This window comes from Benincasa hispida, chromosome 5 (genome assembly GCF_009727055.1).
Source record: "Benincasa hispida cultivar B227 chromosome 5, ASM972705v1, whole genome shotgun sequence".
Lineage (NCBI taxonomy): Eukaryota > Viridiplantae > Streptophyta > Magnoliopsida > Cucurbitales > Cucurbitaceae > Benincasa > Benincasa hispida.
This window is the reverse complement of record NC_052353.1, coordinates 47,540,624-47,561,837: the sequence shown is the minus strand read 5'-3', so window position 1 is coordinate 47,561,837 and position 21,214 is coordinate 47,540,624. Positions and strand designations below refer to the sequence as shown.

The 21,214-nt window shown below is 34.1% G+C and overlaps 4 protein-coding genes across 7 annotated transcripts; 1 reads left to right on the top strand and 3 right to left on the bottom strand.

Moving 5' to 3' along the window:
* Positions 1–633: 633 nt before the first annotated feature.
* LOC120078332 (beta-adaptin-like protein C) lies at positions 634–6,887 on the bottom strand. The gene is made up of 15 exons (XM_039032572.1): positions 6,703–6,887; positions 5,940–6,137; positions 5,753–5,866; positions 5,276–5,526; positions 4,596–4,731; positions 4,288–4,467; positions 4,040–4,132; positions 3,730–3,941; positions 3,568–3,631; positions 3,263–3,442; positions 2,670–2,762; positions 2,004–2,416; positions 1,624–1,813; positions 1,345–1,548; positions 634–1,082 (listed from the first exon to the last, which is right to left on the bottom strand). Exons 1-15 carry the CDS (start codon positions 6,787–6,789, stop codon positions 783–785), a joined length of 2,715 nt encoding a protein of 904 aa, XP_038888500.1. The 5' UTR covers positions 6,790–6,887; the 3' UTR covers positions 634–782.
* Positions 6,888–7,919: 1,032 nt separating this feature from the next.
* Positions 7,920–9,572, bottom strand: LOC120077906. Its single transcript, XM_039032008.1, has 2 exons — positions 9,428–9,572; positions 7,920–8,706 (listed from the first exon to the last, which is right to left on the bottom strand). Exon 2 carries the CDS (start codon positions 8,632–8,634, stop codon positions 8,200–8,202), a length of 435 nt encoding a protein of 144 aa, XP_038887936.1. The 5' UTR covers positions 8,635–8,706; positions 9,428–9,572; the 3' UTR covers positions 7,920–8,199.
* A 31-nt stretch (positions 9,573–9,603) lies between these two features.
* On the top strand, positions 9,604–15,024 carry LOC120077904. 4 transcript variants are annotated; one of them, XM_039032005.1, is made up of 18 exons: positions 9,604–9,921; positions 10,648–10,765; positions 10,864–11,051; positions 11,173–11,280; positions 11,541–11,605; positions 11,684–11,789; positions 12,017–12,100; positions 12,196–12,342; positions 12,413–12,541; positions 12,651–12,718; positions 12,924–12,957; positions 13,044–13,128; positions 13,775–13,842; positions 13,925–14,038; positions 14,137–14,172; positions 14,284–14,370; positions 14,504–14,595; positions 14,728–15,024. In XM_039032005.1, the coding sequence occupies exons 1-18, from the start codon at positions 9,757–9,759 to the stop codon at positions 14,822–14,824; spliced, it is 1,791 nt and encodes a 596-aa protein (XP_038887933.1). In that variant the 5' UTR covers positions 9,604–9,756; the 3' UTR covers positions 14,825–15,024. The 4 variants fall into 4 exon arrangements, 2 of the variants coding, with proteins under 2 accessions (XP_038887933.1, XP_038887932.1); XM_039032004.1 differs by having other exon boundaries at positions 13,721–13,842; XR_005481858.1 differs by lacking the exons at positions 13,775–13,842; positions 14,284–14,370; positions 14,504–14,595; positions 14,728–15,024 and having other exon boundaries at positions 14,137–14,173.
* LOC120077905 lies at positions 14,842–17,016 on the bottom strand. Its single transcript, XM_039032007.1, has 5 exons — positions 16,574–17,016; positions 15,587–15,708; positions 15,424–15,515; positions 15,245–15,331; positions 14,842–15,141 (listed from the first exon to the last, which is right to left on the bottom strand). The coding sequence occupies exons 1-5, from the start codon at positions 16,930–16,932 to the stop codon at positions 15,034–15,036; spliced, it is 768 nt and encodes a 255-aa protein (XP_038887935.1). The 5' UTR covers positions 16,933–17,016; the 3' UTR covers positions 14,842–15,033.
* Positions 17,017–21,214: the final 4,198 nt, after the last annotated feature.

Genomic DNA, 21,214 nt, shown 5'->3' with positions numbered 1-21,214 from the left:
AAATTTGTATCAATGTTATTATTTATACAATTACGCAAATTTAAAAGTTCAATTTGACTCAATTTTAACACTTATATAATTTTGAGGATTCAATTTTTGAAATAGAAAGTTTAAGGGTTAATTGCAACTAGCACCATGCTTTAAAGATAGTTTTTGCAATTTGCCCTTCTCTTCTTTTTTTCTCTTACCTCTGATGATCAATTTCGGTGAAACCGCGAACCAACTCTAGTGAGTTCACAAGAACAACTCCGGCAACGAGAAAGGAGAGCAACTCCGACCAACTTCAGTGAAACAAAAATGTGAAAGGACGAGAGAGCGAGAAAGAACAAGACTACTAGGGCAAGGGAAAGAGAGAGACAATGAGAGGAGCAATTTGTGAGGAGGAAAGGACGAGATAGAGAAAAAAGAGTGATAAACTTTTCGATCGTTTTGGTAATCTCGCTCAAAAAACCACATTCGATTGGAACATTCTGATTTGGTTCAGTATTTCATACATTATCTCGATTGTTTGGTTATAATTTGGTATTTACCATTATTCTTAGTTTGGAATATATAAAGTCGATATTAATGCAATTTATCTTTATATTCATTTATATAGTTGGTTTTAATGCATTAAAAAGAGGGAAAATAATCTACCCGAATAACAAAGAATGATATATAACTATTACCTGAGAGGATACAGAAAAGACCAGGCATAAATACCCAGCAAGGATTTACATATACTGAGAAAAAAGAAAAACCAAGGATAGGAAAAGAAGAATATGAAGAACACAAACTTGGAATCATTCCTTGAGAAGCGTCTCCAAGGCTTCGAAGAATAGTGGTGCCATGTCAATGTTTGGAGTTTTGACGGCGCATTTCAATCCAGGGCTTCCAACAACTGTGCTGAGTTCAATCAAGAATGGGATTCCTCTCGGGATTTTCGTAGAGAAGTAGAAAACATTCTGGTTTGCGTGCTTCCTTTTAGCAATGAAGAACATATTCGTTGCAGCTAGTCGTTCGGGAATGGCCTCAACATTGTTTATAAGAAGGGCGGGGAAATCTCTGGTAACTTCATTCGAGTCTGGAAGGGACCTCCAAGTCTGAAATGAAAAAGATAGTTAATGCCACAAACAAGACTGAATAGTTTAAGACTGCCTTGAGGAAGCAAATCAGGAAATCAGCGTAACATTAATAAAGGGGCGTTTAGAGAAATTGTGAAGTCGTGGAGAGTTTTGAACTCTAAGGCCCACAAGACATAAAATTAATGTTTTCTAGTTGTGGGTCCAAGAACTCCCCCCAACTCCTTAACTCCTAATGTTCCCAATAAATGAAACGAGAAGAAAACTAGAACTATATTTTCACCTCAAGAAAGCTTGCACGCTCCATCCTCCCATCCTCAGTGAAGAAAATGTGCATCGAGATTTTATCATTAAAGTACCACACAGGCTGCTGGTTGTTCTTGACAGCTACCTGCAAAAGTGAGCTCGGGGGACCTTGAGACATATTTTGGAACACAACCATGGGCAGGAGAGTATTTGCAATTGACCCGGGTTGCAACTGTGGAACCTATCGATGGTAAAAGACAAGAAGTTAGTTTTATCTATAGATAAATCTAGTTCAGACTCATTATGTAAAATCTACCTGTAAGGGTCCTGCAGCTGCCAAACCAAAGGTATTTTTGTTAAACTGAATCATGAAACCGTCAAGTATCATTTGCGTATTGTTATCAAAGGTTAAACTGTAGAATATTTGACCATCATGGCGTATGAGCTGTGCACTGATTTGTAAACCTTGACCAGCTGATGCTGGTAGCAGAATAGGCAGTGGAGGGCTGCAAGGCCAGAAAACACATTAAGTGATCCCCATGAAAATGTTGATCAGAAAACTTTGAAGGGCACGATTTTATAATCTAGCAATATTTATTCACTTGCAGTACTTCAGGCATTAGTGTCTTGAGACAGAAAAATTATTGCAGACTGCTTAGCCAGAAGATATGAAAATCTGTACAAGTACAAACTTACCCAGCAGGAGCCACAGGCTGATCAACAGGGACAATGGCACTGTTATCAAGTCCAATCAGGTCACCAAGTAAATCTGGAACTGAAGCTGGAGCTGGAGAAGATGAGGCAGGGGCTGGGGCTGATTTTTTTGATACCGAATAAGTTGCATCTGAAGTAGGAGGTGATGCACCGCCACCACTAGTACCATTGGCAGGAGTTTCTGAATGCCCTGCATCACTTCCTTCTGGATAATCTTCATCGTCAGTTCTTTGGGACACAGTCTTCACACGGGTCACGAATGCTTCAGGGGGCTTGTGATATACAGAGGATAAAGTGGCAATATTGGCAAGAAGCTCATCTAAAAGTGCAGAATCAAGCAAATTTGAATCATCACCGATCACAGGTTTCTCAGCAAGAACCACATCCTTCGCTGCCTGCAAAATAGGAAATACCAGAAAACTGAGATTCATGTGCCCAGCCATCAAGAGTGAGATGGGGTTGGTAGTGTGTATATATTCTTTTTCCTAATAATCATGATATAAACTTGGTTTCCTCTAATTACATAAGCTTGTTACATAAGCTAGAGGATTGATCTACAAAACTAATTAAGTTACCCATTTTTCTATCCTAAACATTGGATGTTTATAATGACAATGAAGCTAAAAAGGTTTCATTAGCAAAATAAACCTCTGGATCGGTTGATAGGAGACGCCAATAGATATATGCACGGTCCCGCAAATCAGGATTGTCCGTCTCCACAGTAGCATTGTTTAAAACAGCCTGTAAATAGACATGAAGTCAATTTGTAATCGTCTCTGGGGACCATAAATACAGTGTACTATAATTTCAAAGTTTGCCCATATTTCTCTTGTATCTGCGAAAAGTGCCCATATTCATCTTGCTCAAACTGACAATAAAGTAATGGCAACACAACACAGAGATACCAAAGAACCATCAGATATTGACAGTTTCAAGAAGAAAAATATTTGATGACAGAGACAATGAACAGACAAGGCCCATCTTAGAGAGACAATTTGTGTTTGGTAGCAATTGTTCTTGCATAAAAATGTTGTCATAATAATTTACACCAGTAAATCTCTGATTGCACTGATTTCAAACAGATACTTTTATGTCAATGGGTGTTTTTAAAAGAAGATTGCTGGTGGCAATTATTCCTACACACATGAGAACTAAATTCATTTGTGACACTACTAGAGAAGCACAACCTCTGTTACTCCAAAAGATTTGGCAATTGAAAATTATGCTTGTCAAGAAATGACCTGAATCATCTGCTGTGGTCCCTCAGTTGGCTTCTTAAGAAAAAGTTTGACAGTTGCGGTAAGCAATTGTAATTGGACTTGTGCAGGTTCCTCCGGGAAACTCTCCAAGAAGCTTTCAAGAAGTTCATCTGCATTGTCAATTCTCTCTGCATATTCTCCAATAATCCAGATCATTGATGCCTTGAGGAAAAGAGGTGAACAGAATATAAGTGTGACATCAACAAATTGATTTTAAAAAATGAGAGACAAAAAGTAAAAAAGCATTAACCAGTTGTGCTGTTGAAAATGAACCGCACAACCATTACCTTGGCTTCTGGCTCATCCAACGTGTCTAAACTTTCACAGAGTGTAGCAATGATGGATTCATAACTGTAAACCGAAAAGAAATTCACAATTAAGTTGGAATTATGAAACTATCAATCAGCCAATGAATACTAAAGTGAGCAGGAACGAAAACAATTGCTTACGTGTTAGGATATCTTCTGAAAATATCCTTTATGACTATAATAGCCTCTTGGACCACGTAGTTCACTTTAATTTTGATCAGCTCAAGCAACACACTTATGCACCGTTCAGCTGCTCTCTCTAGCTTGATTGCACACCTACCAATGGCACGAACAGCCTTTCTAACAAAATCTACATCTACTTCAGTAGCATACTCTTTGAATTCCAGCAGAACCTGAAAAAGAAAAGATTAATCAGAAGGGTATCAGTTCATCATATGTTCCAAAAGATTAATTAATCGACGCAAAAATGAATAGATAACACTGTTGGTACCTGGTCTATGTTTCGGTCAGATGCAAGCTTTATCATAATTTCTAACTTCTCCATCTTAACATAGATTGGATCATTGTACTTACAGAAGAAAACCTACGTCAATGATAAGAAATCAGAAAAAAGGAAAAAGAAAACAAAAGGTTAGTAAGCTTCAAGAAAACAAGTGGTACAAATTTTCCTAATCATTTACATCCCTCTATTGCAAACTACAAGCTACCATCATATTGGAAAACTTATCACCAACTCACCTTAATTTCATGAGCGAGAATTGTAGGTCGCTTCTGTACTATAAGGTTAATATTTCGCAGTGCAACATATTGTATCTCAGGTTCTGATGAGAGCAACGTAACAAGAGGAGGAGCCATCTTCTTGCAAAGGTTTCGAACTATATCAGTGCTAGTGATAAGTTCCATTTGTAGGAGAATCATCTATTAATAATGGAAAAATAGGGAAAGAAAGATAAAAAAAATTAGTTAGTTGAAATACACTTGGACATTCTCAAAATCATCTAACATATATAAGGTTGAGAAAATCAATCACTTAGTAGAATATTTACCTTCACAGCTGATAAAACAACTGCACAATTAGCATGCTGGAGCCGGGGAGTAACTCTCTCCACTATATTTTCTGCTTCACGAGCATCCTCTGCTTTGTATCTAGATAGTGCATCGAGTATAAAAACTTGTCCCCATCTGAAGAAAATCAGAGTACAGTATTTTTGTCAACAAACAAAAATGTACAACCGAAGTCGAATGCAGCAGAAACGTAAGAAACTAACATGGAGACAAAACTCCAACCAATTAATACGAAGCGTCAACATGCCCTCCCTGCACAAATGCAGGAGCCAGAATGAAAACAACATTACACCCCCAACATAACTTCTATAACAATATGTTGAGCTAAAATCCTGCTTCTTGTGCACATATGTACCTAGACTACTTTAACCCTGTATTTCTATTTTTGATTTATCAATTGCCGAGAATTGTGTAAATCATATGACATGGCTACTTGACATTTTAAAACCAAAATATTGTTTGCTTCCAGTCTAGTGAAAGTTGGAGAATGTTTTCAAAGAGATCAATTTTCTTACATACCATTGATTCACAATTAGCTGTAATAGGGAGAAAAAGAAAATGAAAACTAATCTTGGACAATTATTTCTCATTCGATCTCAGTCACATAATGTATAAAATTCACAAAGTTTTCATCTTTGAACAAAGAAAATCCAGCACTTACTCTGTACATTCATTTAAAGCCGTAAGAAGCTTTGACAGTGTGTGACTTGTGATCTCAAAGATGGGTCTACAACTATTCTCCTGAATTTCAGCAAGAGCTGCCACAGCATTTGCAACAACCATTGGGTTATTATCTGATATTAAATCTTTGAGAGAATCCAAAAAACCTCTGTCCTCAACTAACTCAGCATTTATATCAAAAAGTTTGGCAACACATATGGCAGCTGTCTTGCGGACATAAGGGTCATCGTCCTATCAAAAAATTTAGAAAACCAAGAGATCAGATAGCTATGTCTATTCTTCAGAAAAAAACAGTATAGAACTCCTCTCCTCCTAACCATAGGTATTCCATGGAAGTAAGGAAGGAAAACGAGAATCTATCCAGAAATCATACAGTGACATTGCATCAACAATTAGATGCAAATACTAAATATTTACAACCAAACATGTGTGTTTGATAATAGACCACAATACAAACCTTGAGGCACCTCTGAAGAGGATCACACAAATACTCTGTAATTTTATCCACACGAATGCATCCCATTGTCCTTACAGCCAAAGCACGGATTAAAGGATTTGGATCTTGTGAATCCTGCACAAATATGCATTAGAAAAATTACTTCTAGAATTCCTAACTACAAAGAATTAAGAAATCAAGTACTTACTTTCACAAATGTGTTCACAGCAAGAATTGCTAGATCAGGCTGGCTTTTGGCATAATTAATTAGATACAAATAAACAAGCTTTTTCAGTTCCAAATTTTCGGTCTGCATACAATTCACCACATCTGTGAACAGTGATGATACATCCTTCCCAACGGTCATTGCGGCAATGACCTTTTTAACAGCATCTTTTCTCTTATCCTGCAAAATATTTTTAAAAGCTGCTCCTTAAGAGATACATAATTTAAACTGAAAACAAACCTCATTTTTCAGCCATCAAGACTACTTCTAAGGTATAAAACTTCATGTCAAGTAAAAATATTTTAGCCGGTTATATGCTCCAAGCAACCCCTCAAACTAAACTTTGAGGTTAATTCTTTGTACGGAAGGTTCTCGTACGGAAATTTAAGGCACTCAGCAAGTTCATGCATACACAGTAAATCAATCAAGATGGGTGGCTGCACATGGATAACCCATCTCAATTGCAATACCAGTCGCAAATTTCAACTTGTTTTTTCTCTTCTCAGTAAACCAATTACAACGTTTTATCCGCTTTCAATTCATATACAACTTTCCGCAGAATCCCAAATTACAAAGAATAACATGGTGATACAATTCAAGGAATTCGGACACTAAAATTGAATTACAAGGTCATAGCAAAAGCAATAGATCTGCAAGTTACAGGGACCTAAGGGATGGAGCAGGTAAATCGATATTGATGACGGACCAAACAAACAATTAGGAAGAGAAAGAAAAAGAGAAATGCCTTGTACTGGGAATTAAGCTCCTCTTTGAGCTCGGGAATTTCACCCTTTTTGGTGGTAGAGAAATACTTGGAGTCGTGGCCGCTCATGTTTCTCTGAAAGATCCCCAATTTGCAGAGTCCGGCATTCAACTTTGAGGAAGACGACTGAAGAGATTTATAGAGATGGTATGAAACAAAAATTCATCTATGTTTTGCCCAATATATATATTTATTTATTTACATATGTATTCAATTATTTCGTAGAGATCCAAAGTACAAATAGTCCATGTTTTCATTCAACTAAGAAAATTATTTCTATTACCAAAATAAATTGGTTTAAATCTTATTTTTATTTCTATACTTTTAATTTGGGTTCATTTTGGTTTTTGTAAATGCTATTTTGGTCCTCAAACTTTTCAACTTTTATTGTTGTTTATAAATAAACACAAATAGTACTCTATTGTTGTCTATTACGGTCTATCACAAATAAACTATGATATTTTACTATTATTTGTAAATATTTTTAGTAGTTTTGTCATTTAAAATATTTTTCTTTATTTTAAATTCATTAATCTTAGTTTCAAACTTAATCTCATTGTTACTATGAGCATAACTCAACTGCATAATGTTTATCTCATCAACCTCTAAATCAGCTTCCATTCCACATATTATATATATATATATATATATATTTAAAGTCCAATATATTAGGTGAATTGTAAATATATTCAGAATATGAAAAATTCCATTCTAATTTACAATTATTTTTTGTGAGCAATAATTTATATCTAATGGTTAGGTTGGAGGTTTAAATCTCCACATAATTGTAAAAAATAAAAATACATAAAAAAAAACCTTGAAACTTAAATTTAAAATAAGAACTATGTTTTTCTCTTTTCTTTTTCAAAAGGGCTCTTTTCTTTTTTTAAATGGTAATTGTTTTAAATGATAAAATTGTTGAAATATTTTTAGATGTAGTAAAATGTCGATTATGATAGATGCTTATCAATGTCCATCAATGTCCATCACTGCCTATCAATCTATGACCGTGGCTATCTATCACTTCTATCACTTATAGATAGGGACATTTTATTGTAAATAAGTTGATTCATTATACTATATTTTAAAACAATCCTTTTTAAAAACTAATTTAACTGGCCATACTTCAAAGGTGATGAAAACAGAATGTTCATCTACTTATACATCTGCGAAGTCCCACATGGGGGTTGAGACAATAGTGGAAAGACTTACTTCCCCAATCTTATTTGAATCAAGAATCCCGAAACAGTAAATCTTGAAATTGCAACAATGGAGTTTGCCATCGAATATTCAGTTAAATGCCAATTCAGCAGCATTGCTACATTGTTGTTCATTGCAATCTGCGTTCTCCCAAACATCATTTTCCAAAGGATTTCAAGACTTTACATATTAATGTAATATATTTTGTAACTTAAAGTGAACTGATGGCATTCTAGAAACAAGAAAATGAATGTTCTTCACTGGCAAACGATGCAACGACTAGTGGTCGTCACCATAGGCTTTGAAACTGTAACGCTCTTGATACGGTCCATTGAAAAAAAGGTCAGCTTCAAACCACTTCGGATACCGAACAAGGTCTCCGGCTACGAAACTCATGTATTGCTTGCTCCCTTCAGGAACTACTCTCACTTCACCTTCCTCAATGTAAACCAGTTGATCTGCTTGCCAGTCCCATGGCAATTTGCACTTTCCCGTCTTCCATATCGACCATCTCGAAACTCCAAGCTGGAAAAGCCGGTCCTCCGATACTTTCCGTTCAACTCTAATATTGTACAATTCCTCAAGAGGTTTCTCTATCCGCATAGCCCTTATAATGTGAGATCTCTTGATGGTATATTTCAACTTTGTATGGTCTTTGCTCCCTATATTCACATGGAATGAGGCCATTGTAGGAGCAGCAAGCATACTCGCCATGCTTAACAATATATAAATGCTACCTCAGAGAATGTTGAAGCCCAAAGTACTACAGAAGATGGATAAAACTGTCTGCAAAGGATCAATGAAACTTTTGAGCTGTTTAAAAAATTTTCTTTTTCGCAAACATGCAGAGCCTTCATTGAGAAAAAAAAAATGAACGAATACACAAGAAATACAAAAAGAAAGAGTCCAACTAGTGAAAGAAAGAACTCTATTCAAGCAAAATAAGATCTAAATGATCCTAAACCCAGAGAAAGGGTCAAAAACTCCCCACAAGTTCCTAAAAGTTCTATTGCTCTTGAACCTTTACTGATAGAATTTGCCTGTTCATTTTGTTGTTGGGATCTCTCAATCTTTGTGAATGGGTTTATAAATACAGAGTTTCCAACTTCTCATTGTACATTTATGGTGGCATTCCATACCATCAAAACTTCATTTATTGATAGATAAAGACACAAAATCTCCAACAAGCAGGTTTTGGAAAGCTATGGGAATTCTACTAATAGACTCGTAAGTTTCAGCATGGCAAATCTGGAAGTCACAATCTACAAGACCCAGTAATGAAAACTTGTCCTAGCAGCTAAAACTGACGACACAAGGTCGAGCTCAAGAAAGCAGAAATGGGTCTTTCCATTCAATGAAAACCCTCCTCGTTTCCCTAGAATTCCTCATTAAAATCGCAGAAAGTTCGAAAATGCATAAAAGATTACAAACACAAACTAATATTTAGAAGATATTTGCAAGAAATGGTTCTTTAGTCTTCAATAGATAGAGAGAATCAGATCTTTACCTCTAGAATTGCCCACAGACTTGAGGAAATGAAGAGAAAGCGAGTTGCAGTGTCGAAACAATAGCAATCCCTAAAACCCTCGAGGAAGGTTTATCCAAAATTTCCCCTTTCCACGTCACTGGCGGGAATTTTTGACTGGAAACCGGGACTCACGGTTTCCTTATCCGGTTTAAAGAAATAACCAAATACGACGATGACGGGTTTAGTCGTTAACGTGTACATTTGTGGTTCGCAAATGGTTCAATACCAATAACCCATTTCAGCTCTCTCACTGAGTGAGTAGAAATGAAGTAATTGTAGAGAAAGGTCGGAAGATAGGCGGTGTATCTATGGATATTTCAGCCATGGCCTCTGTTCATCTTAGATCTCACAATCTTTTGCCTGTGAACCCAAATGGAAGATCATTTTTTCATAGACGAACGACGGCCAAACCCCTGAAGAAATTCAGAATTCAAGCTGATATAGAAACCCAAGTCGCCTCTTCCAGAACCCAGGTAACCCTTTTGCACAATCGCATTATTTATGGATTTCAAGGTAACCCTTCTGTTGTGGTAGAAGGAGAAAAGGGCAATTACCCCTCATTTACTTTTAGATTGAAAAGGATGATACAGAAAGATTGTATGATTTTCATAATGGAAAGACTAACTATCTATGCTCTATATATAAAAGGGTCTATGGCATGAATCTTGCTTTACATCCATTTTGCCTTTACAAACTTTCATAATCCCTATTTTGTCTTTTGTTGTAACTATTCAGATTGTGGTGGTTACATGCGAAGTCATGTATTTTTTTTATAATGGGTGTGATCTAAACCATAAATCGTCTTTTTCTCCTTACAACTATACAGGTTGAAATGGTATATTTTTTCGTATATGAGTGTGATATAGGCCATAGGTATAAAAACTACGATCTAACCGTGAAGATATATTTGAACGGACAATCACGTTTTTTTGCTTTTTAAAATTTCAAAAATTTCTATTTTGTTATTTCTTTTCAAATAGTTACAACAATTGGGATCTTTTTTTTAATAGGTACAACTATTCGGGTCAAACAATGTAAAACAACTATTTAAGCCATAAATTTTATGTGCATTGCACGCTTGATGGACTAGTTATATAAAAAGTCGGAATGTATTGAAAGTTTTTTAGCTGCACTCCTGGCTGCAAACGTTTGTTCAACATCTGATTTGATCGAGTGCTGGCTGCAATGTGTTATTTCAGAGGATAATGGAGGGCATATCAGTTTCAGGGGAAGTTGGTGGTGCTGGTGGAGCTTATTCATACAATGCATTGAAGCGGTTGGATCAAATTTGGTCCACAATTTGCTCTGGCCAAGAAGGTGAGAAATATTTGATATGGTCTTTTTACAAGCCCTGTTAAGCTGTTGGGTCAGAGGTAAGGCAAGTCGATCTTATCGACTTGCTCATTGTTTTGCAGTACCTGAAGCCACACAAGAAGTCGTTCGTCGTGTTTCTGGTGCATTTAGCCATTCTGATTTGGGAGAGAAGGCCATTGACACATTTGATGTGTTGGTGTGTGGAGGTACTTTGGGAGTCTTCATAGCAACAGCTTTGAGTTTGAAGGGTCTTCGTGTCGGTATAGTCGAAAGAAATGTTCTGAAAGGGGTAAATATTCTTGACAATGGAGTTTGTCCAAGATCTTGTGAAAGAACAATAAATCAGTTATATATATCAATGAGAATGGATCTTTCTTATGATAAATCTTTTGTTGGTTGTCATGGATCAGAGGGAACAAGAATGGAACATTTCAAGAAAAGAGCTGTTGGAACTCGTTGACGTTGGAGTTTTAACAGAAGATGAAATTGAACAAGCTACGGCTATGAAGTTTAATCCTGTAAGTATTAAGATTTAAAACCTATTTGGAATGACTTTCTAGTGCTTCGTGTAATTAAAGTTAGAAAGTTTAGTTAACAGCCCCTAAGGAAATTTATTAGTGTAATTAAAGTTAACTTTAGTTAACAATGTCTGTATGTAAACACTTCTCTAGCTAAAATGTTTGCACATTTCCATTACTAATGATGTATGAACTATGAGATGGTATTCCACCCTACCTTTTAATGCTTCGTACACTTGCTCATCAATCATAAATTGCAGAACAGATGTGCATTTGAAGGGAAAGGCGAAATCTGGGTTGAAGACATCCTCCATCTTGGTGTCTCGTGAGTGTTTTCTTTCTTTTTACTTATATATTTTCGAACTCAGTCTATAAATCAGAATTACTGATTCTACCATTGCAGTCCAGAGAAGCTTATAAAGATTGTGAAGAAACGTTTCATTTCTCTTGGTGGAGTCATTTTTGAGGGCTGCAATGTTTCAAGCATTTGCATATATGATGATATGACTGTGAGTTGATTTATGGTAATAACAATTTGATCCTGCTGTCATATCAAAGTAAAATGAGAGATATTGCTAGCTAGAAAATGGTCATTGTTCCCTAAACAATATTGTTAAACTACCATTTATTGCATTGATGATCAAACAAATCCAAGTTATGAGAAGTAATCAACTCGTTCAAAGAAATGGATTTACTAAAGCTGCGAGTTTATGTTATTAATCATTTATTTCCAAAGGTGATGCAACTTTCTGATGGGAACATTTTATCTTCTCAACTCACTATAGATGCAATGGGGAATTTTTCACCTGTGGTGAAACAGGTATAGTTCTAGGTTAGTTTGGACAAAGTTTGTAACATATGAATGCTACATAACCCATTTATTGCCTCACAATATTGCATGTAGTCATGTTGTAGATAAGACGTGGGAGGAAACCTGATGGTGTTTGTCTAGTTGTTGGATCTTGTGCTCGTGGATTTAAGGATAACTCAACAAGTGATGTAATTTACAGCAGCTCATCCGTAAAGAAGGTTGGGAGCTCAGAAGTTCAACTTTTCTGGGAGGTAAACTTCGTTTCTGTCAATAGTTGGATTTTTTGCTGCTGAAGATTCAAGTTTTCTTACAATTTCACAGGCATTTCCAGCCGGGTCAGGTCCTGTGGATCGAACTACTTACATGTTTACATACATCGATCCTCAACCAGGGTCACCAAAACTCGAAGAACTTTTAGAAGAATACTGGGATTTAATGCCAAAATATCAGGTTATCTTCTAGTTCGCATATCACGTTGGTTTCAATTTGAACATCTTATTCATTGCCCTTGGAGACTTCAATGAATTTTATGATTGTTGTAAACATGTTTCCATGGTAGGGAGTCTCTCTTGATGACTTAAAGATAATGAGAATTATATATGGCATCTTTCCAACTTATCGTGACAGGTACGTGCCGATTTTACAACCAACTATGCCATAGTGATCTTTTAACGATAGATATGAATTCAATAGCAGATGTAGTTTTGAGCAGTAATGAGAAACTTAGTGATATTCTCATAATCAGAGGCCTTTACCGTAAAGTCCTTGTTTCTTTTTTTCCTATGGACTGTACAGTATAATATTTAATATCTAACACATCCAACTTAATCAGCCCGCTGCCAGCTGCTTTTGATCGTGTCCTACAGGTAATCTAGACTTAGCATTCTAAAACCTGAAAAGAGACTGATTGTCGCTATAACTGTAAAGAATACTAAATTATCTTTCTCTATAGTTCGGAGATGCAAGTGGCATTCAGTCACCTGTTTCATTTGGTGGCTTTGGGAGCTTGACTAGGCACCTTGGAAGGCTGTCAACTGGTATGTAGTCATTGTACAACTTAGCACATTCTATAAGAGTGGAGCTTGGAATGTTTGGAGATACCCTCCACCGTCTCAAGTGCTCACATGTCAGACACTAAGACACTCTCACACTTGTTGGACACATATTGGACATTTGTTAATACAATAAATGTGTTAGATATGCATAGAACATTTGTTCAGTAGACTAAAAGGACGCGTATATGACAATAATAATAAATCTGTGAAATACATCAAACTAATTTTTTAAGCATATAAATTCATCAATCCGTTTACTTTGAATTTTCTTCTGTAATAAAAATGATATATATTTTAATAAATGTATCCTTGTTGCGTCGTATCCTAGATTTTTAAAAAATGATGTTTCATCGTGTTTGTGTTTGTGTCTTGTCGTATTTGTATCTATACTTCTTAAGTTCTTACTTATCTTAAAGAATGTCAGTCAATTTCTCTCCCTTAATATTGATTCAATTTGAATTATTGGAGTATCAAAGCACAGTTTATACAACTAAACTAAACAATCCACAATAGGACAGGAAAAACAAAGAACAAATCGACTGTATATTAAGTATTGGTTATACGCTTCTAATAGAGATGATATGGAAGCACAAAGTTACAAAAGTTCATATCTTGTTGATTTCAAAAGGGATATATGAAGCTGTAACCGGCAACTTCCTCGACTCCGATAGCTTATCACTGCTGAATCCTTACATGGTTGGTTAACATGCTGAATTCTGGCTAGAGCCTTTATTGTAACTACACAGCTTCTAAAGCATACAATACATGTTTGTTGCAGCCAAATTTAAGTAGTTCGTGGTTGTTTCAAAGAGCTATGTCAGTAAAGCAACGATCAAACATTTCTCCATGTTTTATCAATGAGCTTCTTCATGTAAACTTCCAGAGTATGCAGGTAAGCTTATGCAATGCTGGAACAATACTCACAATTTCTTGAATTCAGATATAAAAGAATTTCTGTTCTCTTTTGTTTTCTGTTTTGTCTCTTCACAGAGATTGGGGGATCCAGTGCTCAGACCATTCCTTCAGGTCACATATTTGTTCTTTGATGTATTTAATCTTTTGGAAGTTGTGCACCTTCATTAGTTCAACTAAACATAGTTTAAACAATTAATCATATTGTTCTTCCTATTTTGGCAGGATGTTGTGCAGTTTGTACCTCTTACCCAAACCCTAGGTCTAGTTATGTTAACTAAACCTCAACTTCTTCCATCAATATTCAAACAGGTAAGTTATAAGTCCATTATAATTTGTGTTCATTGAAGCTTTTCTATTTCTTTGTGGATTCAGTTTCCTCATAGTTATTGAATTAAATATACATTGTTATATTGAATATCAGTTGTGTTTTATTGAGCTCTAGGTCGGCATCTCAGTGCTGCTTGACTGGACTGGACATTTTGGCATGCTTGGCTACTACACATTTCTCTCGACATTTATCGATCCAATTGTAAGGTAAACGGTCTTCACTACCATTTATGTCGAACAAAGCTGACCTTTTTCCCTCCCTTTTCCATGAAACATTCATGTATTTGCGATCATATTTCTCTTATATTCTTACCTTTACCATGTTGCGTATTTTTCAAGGTCATTCCTAAGTTCACTAACACCAAAGATGAAATTCGAGTGGAAACGACGACTTGAGGCCTGGAAGTATGGAGCTGGTTTAGATTACAAGCTATGAAGAACAAGTTTGAGAAAGAAACAGGAAGTTGAGAAGTTATATATTTTCAGCCTCAGGCATAATATCAACATTCGATCTTTGTATAACTTAGCTAGCAAGCAGTAACATCCTACACTCCATCTGTGAAGATGGAAATATGATACTCTATTATTTACAAATAGATATACACAAGATAAACAACAAAAGGTTAAAAAAAAAAATAGTGCAGTTTAGTTGGGAGTCTTAGCACCCAAAATCTTTGAGAGCTCCTTTATGAGAGGCTTCTCTTTGATATCTTCATCTCTTTCTACATGCCATTTTTTTGACATATCATCAGCCTAAAACTCAAACAAAAACACCTTGGTTAGATAAAGAACGGGCAGTTGTAAGATCCAGTAACAGGTGAATGCTGTGAGAATCATTTAAATGATAACAACATACCCAGACTTTGAAGGGAATCAGTTGCTCTCTAATCATTTCCATCTTTGGTTCAATCATGCTTTTTCCTTTTGTTTGAATCTCACTTGCCTGTCAAAAGATAAAGTTGCCATGACCTGAGTCAAATGGAAATGTACATGTACAAAGACCACCAAAAGTTATGACATCCAATCCATGTTTACATTGTTGAGATCTAGCTTAGAGATGGTGTATCCAAAGATCAAGGTGGCACCACCAAAGACGAGCGCGGTAGCTACAGCAAATGCCTTTCCAACTACATGAAAAACAGAGGTCTAATGATTAGGATGAGGGAGAAATAGAAAGCCCTTCCATTTAGGAGGTTACCATGAGCAAGGCCTTCAGCAGCAGCCTTCAACTTCTCAGGATTAACAGGAGTATGCTTGTCGGTCCGCAAATCGTTAGCAGTTGAGGCCAATACTGAGTTTTCAGATTGAGGCAATTCCCACCTGCATTCAACTTTATCTTTTTCATGAGAAACGAAACTTTCTAGAGAAAACGAAAGAATGTGAATGGCAAGACGGGAAAAAGGACAAACAGAAAAAGTTCAACCCAACAGAACAATACAAAACCAAAGACAAAAACAGAAGAAGAATTACAAGATATGGCTCAAACTGGTGAAGATAAGAGAAAAAAGGCAATTATAGAACTCTTTAGATACAAGGGCGAGTGGTACTAAGTTGTATTCCACTGCTCCCAAACATCTCTACTCTAAAAATTCTCCTATTTCTCTCAAGCCACAAAAGCCACCAACCACAGAGGAGGAGGCCTTCCTCACTAGTCCATAAATGAAGGATGGAACAACCTCAAGTGATACAAACAGTTACAAAACCACATGTCCAAGCAACTTTTTGAGCAGCAAATAGAAAATTTTCAACTACATGGATACTGTTTACTTTCCAAGTGCATCAGAATCATTACGTGATTGACATATTGCTCCAAAAAACACCACGTCAGAAATCCACACCAACTACCGTTTCTTCAATTAATGGCCCAGAAAGAGAGAAAAAAATCACATTGTCCAGTAAAAAGATAATTTGCAAAAAACAATATATCAGAACAACCAACTTCAAATACAAACTATGCTCCACAGATATTGTCACAACAGAAATGAACAAAGAAGAAGAAAATCAAACCACGTCCAATAAGGATGTCTATCAAAATCCATTTCATCGAACGAAAACCCAATTAGGCACAGGGATAAGAAACACAAACACGAGCAGAATTGGAAGTTCCATTTCGAAATTCTGCATTGTCATAAACCACAAAAACAGATCAATTGGAAACTAGAATCAATTTGGGAAGGAAACAAACCTTTTGGGGCCGAATGTAACCTGAGGAAGGGAGAGGAAAGCCCTAAGAGGGTTGAGAGAATCTATAGAGACAGAGCGGTAATTAGGGTTAGAAGGAAGAACCCATTTCGAAGTAGAGAAGGACCCATTGGAGTCTGCAGATTCCTCCCTGAAGATTTTAGAGGGCAGAGAGTGCCTTAACACCTCAGGAAGAATGTCGGCTTGCGATTCACCGTCCACCGGGGAATGGGAAGAAGGCGGTGATTGCGCCGGAAACTTCTGGGCGGGGTTTTTCTGGGCAAGGCGGCCGACGGCGTGTTTGGATTCCTGAATAAAATATGCCGCCTCTTTGGCGGCCAATCTTCCGGCCAAAAAACTCATCGATCTTGCTTACTCCAATTTGTCAGAATTCCGTTGGCCCGGTGAGTGGCTGAAGATTTCGTAGCAAAGCTGTATTTGTAGTTTTATAGTTTGAGCATTATTTTCTGGATTTTTGTAATTAAAAAAAAAAACCTTTTCAAAAAAAAAAAAACAAAACAAAACAAAAAGAAAAGCCTATCTTATTTTACATATATATATTTGAAAACATTTTCAACTGTTTTACCATTTAAAATAATTATTTAAAAAATGAATTTTTAGTTTTAAATAATATATCAAAACTATGAAATTTACTTGTTAATAAATAATACTTAGCGAAAGCAAACATGGTTGAACAGACATAAATATGTTAATGATTAAGATGTCTATAGTTATAGTTTGAATCTCCCTCCTAATGTATCAAGAAAAAGAAAAAATTATTAAATTATCATGAGATCTCTATTTTGACTTTAAATTTATATATATTTTTTTAATATTTAAGGTTTTTTTCTTAAAAAAAATACTATTTACTATTTGTTATTTTTTTTTTTAATTTAGACTCTATTTTAATGAATTAACGAGCTGCTTCAAGTATGTACTAATATGTTATTGTGATTTCAAGTCAAATAAGTAAGACTAATATAGGACAAAACAAATTTGATTTAGGATAGAAAAGTAATATAATGAGGATGAGAATAAATGTTTTTCAAAATTTAGAGACTAAAATAGACATTTTGAAAGTCGATGGACCAAACTACAACAAATTTAAAAGTCTAAGAAATAATACTGATTGTTTGAAAAGGATTGAAATAGAACCAAGTTATGGATTAAGATAGTATTTAAACCTAATTTTTTACTTGGTTTAAAATTAACTCATGATATAATACTTTGTAAATTGGCAAAAAGATAATGTGGGAAGAGATCATTTAAGAGGTAAAAACTTTATACTTTCTCCAAATCTCTAGGACCGTTGTACAAAATTTGAGTTTTTATTTCTTAGATTGTCTTTGTTTTCTTTTTTTTTTTTTTCTTTTTCTTTTGTCAATTTTGTAAATATATTATGCCAGATAGGTTTATCGTCAGCTAAAAATGTATTTTAAAAATATTAAAATATAAAAGACTAAATTGAAACTTCTTAAACAATAATAGAGGCTTAATTAGAAAAATACTTCAACATTAGAGATTAAAAGGAAAGGGAAGTTTATTGCTATCAAAAAAGTGGAATGCAAAGGAATATTTAGATATCTTTTACCCTTTTAGTACAATAAATATAGGACATGAGATTTAAACTTTAACATTAAAGGAAATAATGTCATTTTTCACTAAACTATGTTTAAGCATACAATCTTCTCGTAGTTTTATTTCTATACAAGTATAACCTTTTTTTCTTGGCAAAATAATAACGGTAACTATTACTTCTTAAGTTCAAATGACCATCGTCACAATCATTTAACTTCTATATAAATACTTGTGTCATCATATGTAAAAGTCACACTATGTTTCTTTCTCTCTACTCTTCAAAATTAATCAAAATGAATATTATATATGAAAAAGTTGCAAGAAGACTCGTCATTAAGAATATAGATGTTAAATGGAAAGTACAAACAAGCACTATAAAAACAAAATAAGAATAACAAAAAAAAAAAAACAAGTAGATGCACACAGAAGTTGGTAACCTAGTTCGATGAAATTCACCTACATTTGGGGACAGCGTGCCCAGGAAAGACAGTTCACTAATACTAAAGAGTTAAACAATTACAATGTGATACCTATTTGTAATTCAACGACTACTACAGTGACTCACATAAAGTCTAACTCTATCTTCGGTTACCTCAGTGAACTCCCTTCACTGATGAATCTTAGGTATTTCCTAAGATAGAGAACTCCTTCTAAAAAATGAAGTCTTAGGCTCGCTCTAAGATCGAGAATCTCTTCTGAACAATAATACCTTAGGCTCCCTCTAAAACAAAAATTATCATCAAGGTATTGCAATTTTTAATCAATGCAACCACACAACAGAACACGGTGAATATAGATTTTAAAAAAAAATACTTTGATGTTGCACAAACCCACAAAAAAAAAACACTTTTAGACGATAAACAAAATGTAGTTGCCCTAAAATAATATCATTATTCTCCTTTTAAAATCAAGGCCAAGAAAGAAAGCAAACTCCTCAATCAGAAGTAATAATCAGCACTTCAAATAAGAAAAATATTGGACAAAATAAATATACATAAATTTTCCAGATAAGAAAAAAAAATATACTACAAGAAATAATATTGTCGATGTTAAAACTACATTTGTGATAACAACAAACAATCATCACAACCTACCTTATTGAAAAATATACATAGCCAATCTAACAAATCTCTAACAATATAGATCAAGTTTTTTTTTTAAAAAAAAAAAAAAAAAAAAATCCAAAAAAGTTTTTTTTTCCCTTTAAATCTTTCAAAGAGACTTGGAAAGGGGAGACTCCTTTTCTTTTTTTTTGGCAAAGGTTGTGGGATCTTCCCCTTGATTAAAAATTCTCTTTTAAAACTCATCATTTTTTTATAAATCAATTAAATCATTGCATTATGCAATCAAAGTATTATTAATATTTACTTTTAATTCAAAATTATTTTTAAATATTTATTTATTTTAAAGTTTTGTTTTTTGTTTTTTTTTTTTTTTTGACGTATTTGTTTGATAATCACAACATCATCAACAATCAATGGGCTTTTTTAAAAAAAAAAATGTTTAAGACAAAAAAAACAGTATATCAATGAAAAGTAAAAAAGAAACAGTTTAGTCAATTAATTATTTAATTAATGCATGTTGAAAGGTCAAATTCTCTTACATATAATAATAATAGTAGCATCTTCAATGACCAAATATGTTTTTCTTGGAGGACAAGTAGCACAAAAAAGTGGACAGCCTTTTTTCTTGGGCTTGAAGATGATTCCCCTAGGCCCTAACTAAATGTTTTTTCTTCCCTTTAATCTTATATATATATATATATATGAAAGAAAATGGAGGTTTGAATATATACATTATTATATTATGTAATTGGGTTGAAAAATATTGACAATTTTTTAAAAAAAACAATATCACATAAGATAAGCCAAGGATGACAAGAAGGAAAAGTCACAATCTAAGGCATTTGGAATATTCATAAAAAATGGGAAAATTTACATTTTTGGTCTAGAGGTTAAGTCACAGTCTAAGGTATTTGGAATATTCATAAAAGTTGGGGAAAATTACATTTTTGGCCTAGAGGTTTGAGTTGGGTAGAATTATGGTTTTTAAGATTTGAGTTTGATAGCATTTACTTTCTTGAATTCTCAAATTGGATGTTTTTGTTCTTGAAGTTTGTGATATCTACCATTAATTTTTTGTTATTGTAGCTAATAGAAAGCTAACGTGACATTTTTAATAAAAAAAATATTTTTGAACTTTTAAATATAAATATATATTTGTCCATTCTCACTTCTTTTTCTTTGCTTTTATCAAATGCTATCGTTTGTCACTCTCAGCCTTCTACTCCCTTCTCCTTTCTCCATTGAATTTTTTTTAAAAAAAACTGTTGCGTGTCAGCTTACTCTTTGTTATAATAATGGAAAACTCACGACAGAGACAAAATAAACAAATTTTATAAATATTAGTAGTTAATGTCTTGTTTGATAATTATTTATTTTTAGTTTTGGATAAATCTGTTTTTGGTTTTTGGTTTTTAATTTTCAAAAACTAAAACCTACATGTTTGATTACTTGTTTTTTTGTTTATGTTTTTCAAAAACAAAAAAAAATCAAAAAACAAGTTTGATAATTGTTTTTTGTTTTTAAAGCTAAAAATAAAAAAAAAAAACATGTTTGATAATTTTTTTTTTCTATTTTTAGAAAAATAAAAATGAGTTCTAATGACTTTCTAAATTTTTTATATTTTTGAAAATAAAATAAAAAAGTACTTACAATATTTTTCTGTCTAATTTACATAATTATCTTTATTTTTAACTTTTTCAAAAATTTCATATTAATAACATGATATCAATATATTGATTTATCACAGAAAAAAATAAGCAGATCAACAAAATACTAGAAAATTATTTGTTTTGGTTTAGAGCAAATTATAAAAGAACTAAGAATTACTTAAAGCAATTAATCTGAATACAACAAATTTAACTTATTTCCTTAAGACTGTTATCGTGACCAATTATCTTTCAAGATAGGATGAGTTACTAACATGTGAAAAAAAAAAAATCTAGTACTATTGTGGAAAATTGTTAGAAATAAGATTATCAAGTTTTAACTTTTCAAAACTAGCA

Excerpts from the sequence above, each read along its gene's own strand:
- LOC120077906 (XM_039032008.1), bottom strand. The coding sequence starts at position 8,634 with ATGGCGAGTATGCTTGCTGCTCCTACAATGGCCTCATTCCATGTGAAT.
- LOC120078332 (XM_039032572.1), bottom strand. The coding sequence starts at position 6,789 with ATGAGCGGCCACGACTCCAAGTATTTCTCTACCACCAAAAAGGGTGAA. Across the intron at positions 3,942-4,039 it reads CTGACCGAAACATAGACCAG|GTTCTGCTGGAATTCAAAGA; the intron begins GTACCAACAGTG and ends TTTCTTTTTCAG. Across the intron at positions 1,083-1,344 it reads AGCGTGCAAGCTTTCTTGAG|ACTTGGAGGTCCCTTCCAGA; the intron begins GTGAAAATATAG and ends TTTTCATTTCAG.
- LOC120077904 (XM_039032004.1), top strand. The coding sequence starts at position 9,757 with ATGGATATTTCAGCCATGGCCTCTGTTCATCTTAGATCTCACAATCTT. Across the intron at positions 12,343-12,412 it reads AAGTTCAACTTTTCTGGGAG|GCATTTCCAGCCGGGTCAGG; the intron begins GTAAACTTCGTT and ends ACAATTTCACAG. Across the intron at positions 12,542-12,650 it reads ATTTAATGCCAAAATATCAG|GGAGTCTCTCTTGATGACTT; the intron begins GTTATCTTCTAG and ends TTTCCATGGTAG.
- LOC120077905 (XM_039032007.1), bottom strand. The coding sequence starts at position 16,932 with ATGAGTTTTTTGGCCGGAAGATTGGCCGCCAAAGAGGCGGCATATTTT. Across the intron at positions 15,332-15,423 it reads CTAAGCTAGATCTCAACAAT|GCAAGTGAGATTCAAACAAA; the intron begins GTAAACATGGAT and ends ATCTTTTGACAG. Across the intron at positions 15,142-15,244 it reads TGATTCCCTTCAAAGTCTGG|GCTGATGATATGTCAAAAAA; the intron begins GTATGTTGTTAT and ends TTTGAGTTTTAG.